Source organism: Erinaceus europaeus, unplaced genomic scaffold (assembly GCF_950295315.1).
Source record: "Erinaceus europaeus unplaced genomic scaffold, mEriEur2.1 scaffold_241, whole genome shotgun sequence".
In the NCBI taxonomy this organism is placed as follows: domain Eukaryota; kingdom Metazoa; phylum Chordata; class Mammalia; order Eulipotyphla; family Erinaceidae; genus Erinaceus; species Erinaceus europaeus.
In genome coordinates, this window is record NW_026647741.1 from 39,330 (window position 1) to 54,054 (window position 14,725).

Sequence of the window (14,725 nt, forward strand, 5' to 3'; positions counted from 1 at the left end):
ACTCCACTGCAGCTGGAGAGCACAGGGCTTGAACCGGGATCTTACTCCAGTCTCTGTGCTTTGCATCACGTGCGCTTAACCCATTACCCCCGACTCTTGGGAAATCATCTTATAGAATGAGTGGAGAAAGAGCTTCAGTGTGGAGTGTGGACATACTCCTTTTCAGGCAGGAAACCAGAGGGGACTTGAGGAAATTGGGAGACGGGTTCAGGAAAGGAGGGGCAGAGTGGAGGATCATGTGAAAAGGCCTGGAGCATGGAGGGAATGAGTTAGGTGGTGGAAAGAGCACAGTGAGGGGCCTACTGGTGGTACACCCATTTAAGCGCACCTATAGCACAAGGACCTGGGTTTCAGCCCCTGCTTCTCACCTGTAGAGGGGATGCTTCACTAGTAGTGAAACAGGTCTGCAGGTGTCTGTCTTTTTTTTCTTTAATCAGAGCACTGCTCAGCTCTGGTGTATGGTGGTGCTGGATTAAACCTGGGACTTTGTAGCCTCAGGCATGAGAGTCTGATAACCATTATACTATCTACCCTCCGCCCAGTTTCTTTTTTTTTTTTTTCTCTGTATCTCCCCTCCTCTTTCAAATTTTCTCTGTCTTGTCAAATAAAACAGGAAAAAAGAGTCACTGGGAGCTGTGGATTTATACTGCTAGCACTGAGCCCCAGTGATAGCTCTGGTGGCAAAAACTAAACAAACAAACCCCACAACACAGTGAAGATGAGAGTGAGCCAGGTGTGTGTGCCCTAGCTCTAATGGTGTGCATATAAGGTAGTTAGTTGGGGGTCAGGGAGTGTGTGTGTGTGTGTGTGTGTGTGTGTGTGTGTGTGTGTATGTATGTATATATATATATATGTGTGTGTATATGTATATATCTATCTATATCTATCTATCTATATATATAATATATATCTTTTTTTTTTTTTTTTTTAACCTGAGCACTGCTTAGCTCTGGCTTATGGTAGTGTAGGGGACTGAACCTGTGACTTCTGAGCCTCAGACACTAGAATCTCTTTCTACCCACCCCCAAAGAGCCCTGATCCTCTAGGGAGGTTGGTCTTATCTTGTCTTTTTTTTTTTTAAAGGTTTTATTTTATTTATTTTTTTAAAAGGTTTTATTTCTTAATGAGAAAGAGAGAAAAAAAAATCAGGCATCACTGTGGTACGTGTGCTGTAGGTGACTGACCTCAAGCTTGAGAGTCCAGTGCTTTATTCACTAAGCTACCTCCTGGACCACATTTTTTTTTTTTAAACCGGAGCACTGCTCAGCTCTTAGGAACTGAACCTGGGGCCTTTGGTGCCTCAGGCATGAAAGTCTTTTTGCATATTCATTATGCTGTGTCCTCCCCAAATCTAATGATTATGCAAAAGCATTTCATGGCTGAGGCTCTGAAATTTTAAGTTCAGTCTCCAGCACTACCAGAGCCAGAGCAGAGCAGTTTTCTGGTCTCTCCCTCTATGTATTTTTCTTTTTTCTTTTTACCTTGATTCCAGCCAGCACTAGGAATCCAAATCTATTGCTCCTGGCAACCATTTCCTTTCCATTGTTGTTGCTGTTATTGTTGTTGGATTGGACAGAGAGAAACTGAGAGAGGAGGGGGAGAGAAAGATAGACACCTGCAGACCTGCTTCACTGCCTGTGAAGCGACCCTACCTGCAGGTCTTTGGGTTTCACACCATTTGTGCTTAACCCACTGCGCCACTGCCCGGCTCCCTCCCCCCCAAAAATATATATTTATAAATTAAAAAAATATATATGTATCCCCTTTTGTTGCCCTTGTTTTATTGTTGTAGTTATTATTGTTGTTGTTATTGATATTGCTGTTGGAAAGGACAGAGAGAAATTGAGAGAGGAGGGGAAGACAGGGGGGGAGAGAAAGATAAACACCTGCAGACCTGCTTCACTACTTATGAAGCGACTCCCCTGCAGGTGCGGAGGTGGGGCTTGAACTGGGATCCTTATGCAGGTCCTTGCACTTTGTGCCATGTGCACTTAACCCGCTCCGCTACCGTTTGACTCCCCCAAAATATTTTTTAAAATTAGGAATTTATAGGGCAGGGGTTGATAGCATAATGGTTATGCAAAGAGTGTCTCATGCCTGAGGCTCCCAGGTTTAATTCCCTGCATTATAAGCCAGAGCTGATTTAAAAAAAAAAAAAGGAATTTATGATGGAGAACTAGAGCATTATTCTGGCACATCCAATGCTGGAGATCAAACTCAGGAACTCATGCTTGAGGGTCCACTGGTTTATCTTCTGGACCACCTCCTGGACTGCTGAGGTGGGTACAACTGATGGGTTTTTAGCAGAGTGAAGTCATGGCAACGAAAGTCTTGGCTTAGTGTGTATTTGTGTGCATACACACATAGCACTTGCAGGAGCAGAAGGAGAGGACTCAGATAGGAGGCCTGTCACCACCCGGGGTGCAAATGATGTTATATTGTGCTCTAATATGTGTGGAGAATGGCAACAGACTCTTGATTGCACAGTGGTGAAGAATTCAGATAAGACCTTTGTCTAGTGAAAGCTCTCTGTCTAGTGCATGACTTTTAAGATTTTGTTTGTTTCCACCAGGGTTTATCACTGGCGCTCAGTGCTTTTCAACCTTTGCTCTAATACATTTCAGAATATTTTAGTAGTCTGTTAACCTGCATCCTGGTCTCCCCTAGTAGATGCCAGTCCCCCCCCCCATGCTCCCCATGAGATAATCTGTAAACATCACTATGGGTCTAGTGAGAGAAACAAACAACAAATAAATGCTTACTCTTCTTTCTTTTCCAGCAGTTGTCAGCAAATAAAAAAAGCAGGTAGAGAAGTCCCCTGAATCATCTTCCTTTTGGTTTTCATTTTGTCCCATCATTTCTTCCATCTCATGTCACACACACTGGGGCCATCTGTCTGTTGGTTGTGTACCACTCCCCCCTTCCTCCTCCGCCCATTTACCCGATCCTGTTAGTCCCTCTTAGAAAGAAGGAAAAAAAAAAAAGCTGCAGAACCTTCTAGAGGACACCTCTTCTCCAAGGTTTTTTGTGGCTGTAAGATGACTTGGGGAACATCACATGCTGAAGGTGAGCCGTTCTATCACTGTGCCCAAAGTTGGCCTAGGTTCTAAAAAAGAACAAAACAAGATATTTAAAACACTTCCCAGACTCAATCCTTTCCGTTTCACATAACGGACGCACTGAGAGGCCTGCTGTGAGCGTGAGGCAGATATCTCCGAAGTGTGCTTATTTTCATAGGCAGCCGAACAGGCTATCTCGGGATGCAGCTTGCTGGGGCCGCTCCTCCTGCTGCTTGCCTGGCTGCAGGCCAGTGGGAGTTGAGAGCCATTTCTAAGAGGCCAGGCCTCTTCTAGTGAGGTGTGGAAGGGAGCTGGGGCTGGCCCTCCCAGGCCATGGAGATACCCTTGTTGGGGTTTCCTTCATTCTGATTCTGTCCCCAGATTCTCTCCCTCCTCTAGGAATGTTTTAATCTATTTATATTAGCTCGTTGCTGATTAATGTCACTGTGAAACCTGCTTGTTGAGGCCTGTGGTTGGCTGCCAGCTGCTAAGTGGTTGCATTTATTTTTTCTTACCTTCCATGGACATCTTGGATCACATAGTTCTTCCTTGTGAGGCTCTTCTTTGTACTGTAGGACACCCCCTCCCCCACAATTTCATTAAGAAAGAGGGTGATGAAATGAAAGCACAAGACCACACACTTCAAGTAGGAAAACAGAAGAGAGCTGTCTCCACTGTTGGATTTTTTTTTTTTTTTTTTTTTTTTAGATACAGAAAGAAAGAAAAAGGAACCACACACCAAAGCTTCCTTTACTACAGGGGTAAGGGGTGGGAGTGGGCTGAAACCTGGGGTGCACATATAGCAAAGCAGTGGTCTATCCAAGTGAGCTGTTTCATTTTTTTAAAACTAAAATTAAAATATTTTATGTTTATTAATGAGGATAGGAGAGAGAGAGAAAGAACCAGACATCCCTCTGGTACATATCTGTCAGGGATTGAACACAGGATCTCATGCTTGAGAGTCCAAAATTTTATTCACTGTGCCACTTCCTGGACCATTCAAATTTTGTTATTATTATCTTTTTTTTTTTTTAATGAGAGGTCAATTTCAAATTTTTTAAAATTTATTTATTTATTTATGATAGAAAGAACCAGGCATCACTCTGGTACATGTGCTGCCAGGGATTGAACTTGGGACCTCATGCCTGAGAATCCAATGCTTTATCCACTGCACCACCTCCTGGACCACTATTATCTTTATTTACTTACTGGATAGAGACAGTCAGGAAAGGGGGAGACAGGAGGGAAGATAGACAGAAAGACAACAGCAGCACTGCTTCACCCACTTGCAAAGCTTTCCCCCTGCAGGTGGGGACTAGGGGCTCGAACCCTGGTCCTTTTGCATTATAACATGTGGGCTCAACCAATTGCTCCATCACCTGGCCCTGAAAGTGAGCTATTTCATGGTAGGATTTTTAATAGCATTCTTGGTCTCCACTCACTGACTATCAATAGCAACTGTCCTCCCAATCTCTAGACATTCCCATATATTGCTGGTGTGCAACCCCTCCTTTGGAAACACTGTTTTAAAGAATTTAAAAAAAAATCAATCTATCCAGCTATCTATCTAGGAGGTAACACAGTGAGTGGGTAAAGCATTGAACTCTCAAGCCTGAAGTGCTGACTTTGATCTCCAACATCACATGGTCTGGTTCTAGTGTTCTCTCTCTCTCATAAATAAACCAATCTTTCGAAAATAATATATTTATCTTTTATGTAGTGCTAGACAGATTTGAACCCAGGGTGTCTCTCACAAGGTGCATTACCACGGATCTTCCTGGCTCAGCCTTTTTCTACTTTATTTTATTTTTGCCTCCAGGGTTATTGCTGGGACTAGGTGCCAACATCACAAATCCACTGTTCCTAGAGGCTACTTTTTCCCCTTTGTTGCCCTTCTTGTTCATCGTTGTTGTTACTATTATTATTGTTGTCATTGTTGCTGGATAGGATAGAGAGAAGTCGAGGGAGGAAGGAAGACAGAGAGGGGGAGAGAAAGAGAAAAACCTGCAGACCTGCTTCACCGCTTGTGAAGCGACCCCCCTGCAGGTAGGGAGCCAGGGGCTTGAACTGGAATCCTTATGCTGGTCCTTATGCATCGTGCCATGTGCGCTTAACCCGCTGCGCTACAGCCTGGCCCCCTTTTTCTACTTTAAAAAAAAAAGTTTTATTTATTTATTTATTTATTATTGGGTGGAGACAGAGAGAAATTGAGAGGGGAGGTAGAGATAGAGCAGGAGAGAGACAGAGAGACACTTGCCTCCCTGCTTCACTCGTGAAGCTTTCCCCCTGCAGGTGGGGACCAAGGGCTTGAACCCGGGTCCTTGTGCACTGTACTGTGTGCACTTAACCAGGTGTGCCACTGCCTGGTCCCCAGCCTTTTTTACTTTTAGAACAAGGGAGAAGCAAGAGAAAGCAAACCACAGCTTCACCAGTGGAGCCCTTGCTGCTCAGAGTTAAACCCATTCCCATGTGTGTTAGGTGAGTGTTCCACCTCCTGGTACCCTAAAAGATTTTGGAGAGACTTGATACTCTATTCTTGTTGACATCTTGTGGTGGAGAAGGCTTTCCTCTGGATTTCCATCTTCAGTGGTTTTGAATGAGCCTCAGGATTTCTCCCAGCTCCTTCATTCATGAAGTCTTCTTGTTTTTTTATTTACCATTGCACTAATTGACTCTGGCATATGGTGGTGTGGGGGATCGAACCTGGGACTTCAGAGCCTCAAGCATTAGAATCTCTTTGCATAACCGTTGTGCTGTCTCCCTCTGCCTCCTCTTTTTTACTAGACCACTACTTAGTTGGTTTTTTTTTTTTTTTTAATATGTATTTTTTCCTCCAGGGTTATTGCTGGGATTCGGTGCCTGCACTACGAATCCACTGCTCTAGGAGGCTGCTTTTTCCCTTTTGTTGCCTTGTTGTTTATTGTTTTGTTATTGTCGTTCGTTGTTGGATAGGACAGAGAGAAATGGAGAGAGGAGAGGAAATGGAGGAGAGGAAATGGAGAGACAGAGAGGGCGAGAGAAAGACAGACACTTGCAGATCTGCTTCACTCCTCTGCAGGTGGGGAGCCGGGATCCTTATGCAGGTTCTTGCGCTTCGCAACATGTGTGCTTAACCCACTGTGCTACTGCCCAGCCCCTACTATTTTTAATTTATTATTGGATAGAGATAGAGAATTTGAGAGGAGAGGGGGAGATAGAGAGGGAGACAGAGAGACACTTGCAGCTCTGCTTCATCACTCATGAAGCTTTCCTCCTGCAGGTGAGTACCAGAGGCTTGAACCTGGGTCCTTGCACACTATAATATGAGCACTTAACCAGGTGTGCCATATCCTGCTCTGTTTTATGGTGGTGCTGAGGACTAAATCTGGGACTATGGAGCCTCAGGCATGAGGAGAATCTCTTTGCAATGACCATTATGCTATCTCTTTAGTCCTAAAAGGTCATTTTCAAAGGAATCAATCTCCTAAAAGAAAATGCAGTTTGCTGTAGAGATTAGCCTTCTTTGTGCTCTACTGGGTTACGTTTGTTTTTTGTTTCCTGAGAGACAGCAGGGAGATATACAGCATTAAAGGATCTGGAGCCCTACCTGCATTGGAAACCTACTCTTCACTCTCCACTCTCTGGCTCTTGCCAGCTCTGTGACCCTGGGCAGTTCACATCAGCTGAGATCGGTTTTAGGTTTTCTAACCATGCTCCCCACCTCATGGTGTCAGTCAATGTCAGGCACTGATTTAGCAGGGTGTGTGGCCCTGAGCAAGTGTGTGGTAGCTGCTGGGACAACTCTGCAGTTGGGTTTGAGAGGATTGCTAAATAATCTCTAGTTGGAGACTTGCCACTTTTAGCATTATTTACCCCTTATCAGTCACATTCCATCAAGTCCAGGATAGACCGACCCTTAATAGGCCTGCTCCAGGCTTCTCTTAGCGTGGACTTTATTTTTTAATCATGAGTCCCTTTCAGGATTCTATCTGCCACCCTACCTTTGTCTCTGTCCTCAGCCTTACTGCTGTTTCACAGATAACCTCAGACCTACCCGAATGCCTGTAGCATTCCTTAAACAGAGCTGAGCTGCCAGAATAAGCTGGCGGCTTCCTGCTCTTTGCCCTAGAAAACATTTCAAGTGATCAGGGGGGGGGGGGAGGATGCTGCAGCTGCTTATGCAACTAGCTTTAATCCTGGGTTAAAATCCTCCACGCACACCCTTGGCATCTTTCATTTCCTTGTTGAGTTGTGGAGTTAGTTGTTTGCAAACATTCTACCGCGAACTTGTAGTTCTGTTTGTTCCTGGGGAAAACTGCCCTTGGGAGAGTGCTGGGGTGGACTGGCCCTGCTCAGGAAGATCTGATTAGCTCTGTCCTCCACCTCTTGCTTCCCTCGTTGGACTTCTGATTAAGGTTCCACCCCCAGGAAGAGTAATCTCTTCCCTTCTGGTGAGGCCCAGGCCCTACTGCTGGACCTCTGTCATGTGGTGGCAGTGTTTCTGCATCTTGGTTCATCATCCTAAAGTAAAATGACAAAATGTGTGTGTCCCCCCCACCCCCAAAGCCTGGGGCCTGATCCTGCAGCATAATGTGTTTAGATTTCTGGCTGGTTTCTGTTTGATATAAGATTCCCAGCCAGGAAGAATTTATGTACTCGGGCATCTGTTGTCCACGTGGGGGTGGAGTGGGGGCAGGGAGAGCAGGCTACCGGCTCTACATTTTCTTTTCTTTGTGGGGACCCATGGTGTGGGATAAGAGAGTCCTCAAGTCCTAATTTCAGGAGAGGGGAGTCTTTATTTGCACCATAGTTGTACTTCCAAGCATATGACTATGTCACCTCTGAAGTTTTTTTTTTTTTTCCAGTTTCTGAAGGATGGTGTTTATTTAGATTCTGTTGTTCCAACTTGCTGTTTAAAAAAGAAAAAAGAATCTCATTAATTAAGCACTTTGTCTTAAAAAAAAAGAAGAAGAAAGCAAATATGGACATCTTAACCTTGTGGATTTGCCTTTTCTTTCTTAGGGTACAGACCAACTAACTAGAGGTAGCTTTAGAGGAGGAAACAGAAAAGACCTCCTAATACTATTGAAATGGGTGGAATTATAAGTAGCTCTGAAAAACTAGTTAATATTTTACTGGGGAGTAGTGCCAGAGATGGGGGTGGGGGTCTGCCAAGTGTAGAGCTGTGTGTGAAATAGCTGTTCCATCTGCCCTAAGGGACGCAAAGAAGCTGCTCTCTGTGGAAATACATTTAAGCAAGAATCCTTATAAAGCTCAAGGGATTTGTCTGTCCACCAAGGGGCCAGTTCTCCAAGTACATACATACATACTATACAGGGAGGATTGTGACAGGAAGGGCTGAACAGTGGGTGTAGGCCTGACTAATAATGGGGGTTCTTGTTCCCGCACTGAGTTTGACATCTTTCTTTCTCCCTCTGGATTTAAATGGCTTCTCAGACGAGAGGCACTGCCTGTGCCCTGGATTCAGAAGGTACACGCCTCCTTGGGAAGCAAAGGCGAGAGACAGCGGCTCACTCTCTTTCTGCATCTGCCGGGGGAACTGCAGCTGGTATTTTTCCACAGGCCTTTTCTGGGATTGTGGGGCCTAGATTTTCCCAGCCAGGCCCAGAGTCTGAGAGAGGGTTAACAGGCAGGAAGCTGAAGGCATCGCAGACTAATACGGAAGTCAGATTTTTGTTTAACTGACAGGTTTAGCAGGCCTCAGCCGTGGGGGAGGGTGTTGGGAGAGGAAGGGAAGTTTGTAGATCTAGGCATGTGGCCTGCTTAGGAGCGCATTTGGCTTTTCTTAGGGTAAGGACGGAGGATGGGGGGCTCTTGGCATCCTGGCAGGGAGGCAGGAACCCATTTTGTTTTTTCTTTGAGTCTGGTGGGGGTGGGTGGATGTGAGATGTTAGAATCCTGATCGGGTAAATGGCTCTCTGGCCTGTATTTCCAGGAGGCATTTGGACAATGACTATGCAAACTTGACCACTCTGATCCCTCCTCCCCACAGCAGCTCAGAATCCTCTCTTGCCTGATAAGTCACTGCTGCTTTTTAGCTATTTCTTGGGTACTTGCCTGTCTTGTTTTAATCAGCTCCCTAGAGGCCTGCCTCAAGCCCCTTTTCTTTGCCCCTCTGGCTGTTTTCCTGGGGCTCCCTCTCCTGAGCACCACCCTCCCCCGGGAAAGAACCATGGTGCTGAACTGTTGTAGGAAACGCTCTGCCTTCCTGCTAGCAAAAGGCCGCTTCTGTGGGGGCAGAGGAGGGTGAGCCCTAGCAACTCACTCCAAAATCTCTGTTCCCAGTGACATCCGGGCCTTAGGCTCTGTGGGAACAAGCCAGTCTGGCTGCACTGGTTTGTCCGTGCTGGGAAGTCTATCCAGGGTGTGAGAAAAGTGCGTCTGGGGCCTCCTTTCCTAAGTTTTTCTTGCTGCAAAAGGCCTAGCTTAGCCTGTCTTTTTCTATGCACAGGATGGCTCTTGCTCACCAGAGCCTCACAAAGATAATCGCTCAGGAAGTGTTTCAGCCAATCCCGGGCGGCTTTACACTCGGATTTGCCGGGACAGCCAATCAGGGATGAGCTCTTATTAGGCGGCCAGATCATCAAGCCGAAGTGCCAAACCCTTTTTCTGTGAGAACTAGGAGCCTGTCCTCCATGTTTTATAAGTATTGACATTACACAGTGTTAACAATGCATCCACAGAGGTAAGCTCGACTTTTTAACCATCTTTTCTCCCCCTCCCTCTGAGACATCCGAATTGTGGGCGAGCAGTGTGATTTTCTCTGTGGCTGGCCGTGCCACACTCACCCCCACAGCACTTAGGTTAACTTGGAACTGTTTAGAGAGAAGAAAAAAAAAATCTTTTTTTTTTTTTTTTTTTGCTTTCTTGGGTCACATGGCTAAGTAGCCATTAGCCATAGCTCGATTTTGCAAAACTGGCAAGGGCCTGGAACACCTTTTTTTCTTCCACCAGGACATGATGTTTCTGGAATAGTTTGAAGCTTGATCCTGGTGTGACAAAAAAGAAGCTTCTTTTTTCCCCCTCTCCTTTCTCTCTCTCTCTAAGCAGTTTCTCCCCCCACCCCCACCCCCTGCACTATTGTCTTCTCCTGTGTCACATGCCTGCTGGGGAAGAAAATGGAAGGTGAGCAAGCAGGGTCCTCTCCAAGGAGAGCTCATGGCAGACAGCAAAGCAGGCAAGTTTACCTCTCCAAAGAGGTTCTGGGAAGGCTGGACTAAGTTCTGACAAGAAAGGACGTGTGTTTTAAAAAGAATCAAGCCCTCAGCAGAGCAGTGCTAGGTCTGAGAGCTCCTAAGCTGCTGGGGCCTAGGTGGGTGGTGGTATCTCTACATGGTCTTTTCTCTCCCTACAGGGTTTCTTCACTTGAAACTACATTGTTCAGCCTTTCCCCCTGACTTCTGTTGATACAGAGTGTTCTGCAAGCCAGCCTACAGCCAGCAAATGTTTCTGAAAGTGTTTTCTAGGCTTTGGAATAAGTTTTTGGGAGTAGGGATGGGGGACTGGGGGTGTGTGTATGTGGGGGAGAGCTGTTAGACAACATCCTGCAATCAATCTGTGAGGACTCTGAATCTAGCTTTTTACTCTTGCATGATTTCAATGAACTAATGTACCTTTTATCCTTGTTTTTAGTTTCCTTCCTCCTCCCCCCCTTTAAACATTGTATCATCCTCTGCCCTCCTATGTGATAGAGTGCAGAGGAAATAAAAATCATGTCTGTGGCTCATGACAGCATTCCATATTCAGTTGTTGGGTTGTGTTGTTGCTGTGTGTATGTGTGTATTTAATAATCCCATGTAATTGTTTAAAAGAATTTCCTTTTTGATCAAGTCCCAATTCTGCCAGCCTGTTCTCTCTTAACTGTGGAAAAATGAGACGGTTGCTTGAACATTTGTTGGGTAAGTAAACCAATCCATTTCTTCTGTGACCATGTTTTAAAAGAGTTTGGCAAACATTTGGGGTCTGTTTGTAATGGGGGTAGGGTCTTGCCTATAAAGTAGTGGGGTGTTTTTGCATTAGCAGGAACCAAATAAGGGCTTTTAAATAGTGTCTTGATTTTTAGGTGACTGTTTGAATCCACTGTTTTTCCTGATAACCTGCAGCTAGGATGGAAGATTACACTTCCTGTTTACCCTCAGCCAGAGAAGAAAAATGTTCAGTTTAGAGTGACTTGACTCAAGACCTTTAATTTCAATAGGTTTGTTTGTAAATTAGAACTCTGGGAAGGTGATGTTTGTGAAATGTAACTCAAGTGCTTGTTCTGAGAGTCACAGCCTTTACTGTTGGTGAGGCAGGAGCTGGTAGTGGTTGTGTGTGTATGTCAATACTTAATGTTTTAGGATACTTCACCTGTAGTGCAAAAATCTCATCTACCACCCAGTGTGGTTTGGTTCAGGATTTACAGAACAACAGATGTGGCATTTTTCCAAACCTGACCCACACATCTGTATGCTCGCTTACCTTTACTTACAACTTATTTCTCACTTTTTCACTTATCCCTTGACCTCTTCTGCTATAGACTCTTGCTTAGTATTACCTTCAGAATTTCCCCTGGATGTTCACTGCATAAGTTTTCGGCTTGGAGACCAATCAATCCAGCATGACTGCAAATGCTGGAAAACATTCATTCAGTTGCTGCTGTGTTACGCCAACTTTATGGAGTCAATAATCTTTTTTTTTTTTTTTTAATTTTAGTGTCCAGCTAATCCACCTTTTGCATCAGTTGGAAAAAGGTTCATTTAGTAAGGAGAAGTGTACCAAATTCTAAGTTGAGAAAAGTGTAAGACAGGTCAGCTACTTACAGTAGGAGTGCAGGCAGTTAATCTGAAATATTTAAAGCTTTATAGTGTTGCTACCTACCCCACACAAGTTAAGTTCAGATACTTAGCTATTTTCTTTGTTCCTGTCTTCTGTCTGTAGATGGAAATTACATATTGAGGTTCTTGTGGCCTCCCTAGAAGCAGTATCTAATCACAAGACTCCTGGTTTGGTGCCTCCAATGTTTGCATAATGGTGTGTTTGTTGGGCTGGAAGGAAACCTAAGGGCAAGGCATTTGTCTTTTGAAAGCTTGCATTAAAATGGCTCCCACAGGTTTGCAAAGCCAAGATGTTTTCAGATATGCAGCCCAGCAAGTTCCCAGCCTTGAACCAAGGTAGCCACTTGCCCCTGGTACTACCAAGTATGAGTCTATAAAAAGTTAATTGTTTCAAAGTAGTCTTATTTTCCAGTTTCACTAAGGGGCCAAAAAAAAAAAAAAAGTGGGGGATGGGGGAAAAATGCCTGCATTGCAGCAGCACTAGGTAGGGTCAGCAGTGCTGCTCACATAGCAACCCAATAAGCTTCCTCTCTCCAGGTTTTGAACCAATAGACTTAGAGGAAAGGCTACTGATGGACAATTATAGTGTCCAGACTGAGAGTAGGCCTTCTAGAAATTTCTACCATCTTTGTACCTTTCAGTTTTTAGAAAACAAACAACAACAACAAAACCCCCAACAACAAACCAGATGGGGCCAAGCAGACAAGTTGCTTGTATTCCATTCCTAAGACACTTGCCCCTCTCTCCTTTTCATTTTTACATCAAAGTAGAATGTACTCAGCCACATTTGTAAATTGCTGAGGGAGGAACAGAACATTGGGCTGTTTTCTTTTTTCCTTCTGCCTCCTCAGTCCCCAAAGAGGATGCACAACTGCAAGGAACAAACATAGAGGCACTGGAGCTTTTGATTTTGCTCTCTCCCTTCAAGACCCTTCAGGATGGATTCACTTTCTGCTTTGGGAAATTAAGTGGTATTCATGTGGGGGAGGGGGAGTCACTGCTTTTATTAGCTCCAGAAAATGGTCAGTGTTCTGCCTGTAACTGGGAATTAATTATATATAATCATTCAGTAAACTTTCTACAGAGTTTTTGTAACTGCTGTGCAGGAATACAGCCTGTTGGAGCTGAGTCCAGTTACTTTTATAATTAACAACTCAAAAGATTTGAGTCAGAAAGAAAGAAACAATGGATTATAAATTAGGGATGAAAACAATAGTTTTCCTCCCCTTTTCTTTCTTATAACCCCCTTTCTTTTTAAAGAAAGCATTCCCCCCTTTCTTTCCCTAGGAGAACAGCGGAGAAATTGCTTCAAGTCTTTAAGTGAGGGTGGGGTGGTGGGTGGGTAGGAGAGGGAGCGCTGAGTTACTCTGCAAAAGCTGGGTGACAGTAAGCCAGCCAAACTGAAGGCAAAGGTAGGTTTCTCAAAAGTCCAACCACTTCAAAAGTATGATCTCTTTGTCTCTTTTGCCTTCTTCCCTCTTCTCGCTCCTGTGGTAGAAGCAACAAACATCTGTCGGCCCAGAAGTCCTAGATCTGGCTGACTTTGCCTCTGGTTGACCCTGAAAAAGATAGATACTTGCAAAAGAACCTTGGCCAACCCACAGCAGACATACAGTAGAGATGCATGTTTGATGCAAGCTCTTCCCTTGCTCTGAAAGACAAAAACAAGAATTCACCCTGGGCTTCAGGTTGCTAGGGCCATGGCTGCCCTTCCCCCTACTCTCCTTTCAGATAAACAAGCAGGCGGGAGCCATTTCAGCACTGCAGCGAGGGAGGCTGCCAGCCTGTCCCTCCTCATCAAAGATTACCTACTGGCCGGCGAGAAGCCAGCTGCCCGTCCTCGCCCTGGCACAGCCTTGGGCACCGTGCCCTCCTCTCCTGGAGCGGAAAAGCAGTCACCTTGAAACGCCCCACTCACTGCACCAGGAGAATTCTGAGGCCAATGCTTAGACCTGGAACAGTAAATTACATTAGCCACTATGAGGCTGTGAGGTCGGCCTCTGCTAGCTGGTTTTGCAAAGCCCATTGTTAATTTTCAGTGGGGGGGTGGACAAAAATCCAATTTGTGAGTATCTTGTGCATTGGCTAAGGGAATGTTTGACTGTTGTTTCTCTGTAGGCTGGGATTGTCATTTCTTGATGTTTACCAGTCTTAGGGCTGGCTGAGTATTTGGTGGCCATTTTTAGCCTTATGAACAGCCTTTTTCTTTTCCTTGGCCTTAGACTAGGGCACAGCCCTTGAGCTGTGCTGTTCAGATGCCTGCTGTCCTTGATACATTTTCATTTTACCTAACCCCTTTTGGGGATGGGTGTAAAAGCTTTCTAATACTCTAAGGAAGAGGGGGGGGGACGACTGTGTTCCCTCCCCCCTCTTCCATGTTCTGCTCTTTTAGCATTTTTGTGTTTTGCACAGACACCTGTCTGTCTGAATGCAGTTTATGCCACAGGGCTTCAGAATACTTAACCTTCCATCCACCTGATTTGAGGGCTGGGAGGCCCCATCTTAGCCTCATGGTAAAGGCTTAGGATCTAAAAGGGAGGGAAGGGTTTTCCTTAGGAACCTGTGACTTCACAAACTCCCCCTGTCATTGCAGATTTTTTTAAAGCTCCCAAATGTTGGGTTGTTGGTGTCCTTCGGTTGAGCTTTTCCTAGTCCTGATATTTAGTAAGGTGGCTTTGAAACTAGCAGGGCTGCTTAAACCAGAACTCCAGCTATTGAACAAACTGCTACCATTTTAGCTTCAATACAGGAATGAGGCAGTGTTGCCAGACGCCATTTTAAGAATCCTGCATAAATAGCTTAGCTACCGATGACTCTGCCTGTTTTAGGTGAGTGCTTATATAAAGCTGC

At 45.0% G+C, this 14,725-nt stretch overlaps 1 protein-coding gene across 15 annotated transcripts in view; it reads left to right on the forward strand.

Annotated features, from left to right (window-relative positions):
* The first annotated feature begins 8,508 nt into the window (after positions 1 to 8,508).
* Positions 8,509 to 14,725, forward strand: part of ZMYND8 (zinc finger MYND-type containing 8) — a 154,662-nt gene continuing 148,445 nt past the window's right edge. For 5 of the 15 annotated variants that reach the window (XM_060184319.1, XM_060184334.1, XM_060184339.1 and 2 more), the window contains exons 1-2: positions 8,703 to 8,849; positions 9,511 to 9,744. In XM_060184319.1, the coding sequence (XP_060040302.1) occupies positions 9,731 to 9,744 (14 nt within the window). In that variant the 5' untranslated portion in view covers positions 8,703 to 8,849; positions 9,511 to 9,730. Of the gene's footprint in view, positions 8,608 to 8,701; positions 8,850 to 9,510; positions 9,745 to 10,106; positions 10,237 to 10,413; positions 10,958 to 14,549; positions 14,704 to 14,725 lie in introns of those variants that run through there. The other 10 variants (XM_060184328.1, XM_060184333.1, XM_060184332.1 and 7 more) reach the window with 7 other exon arrangements.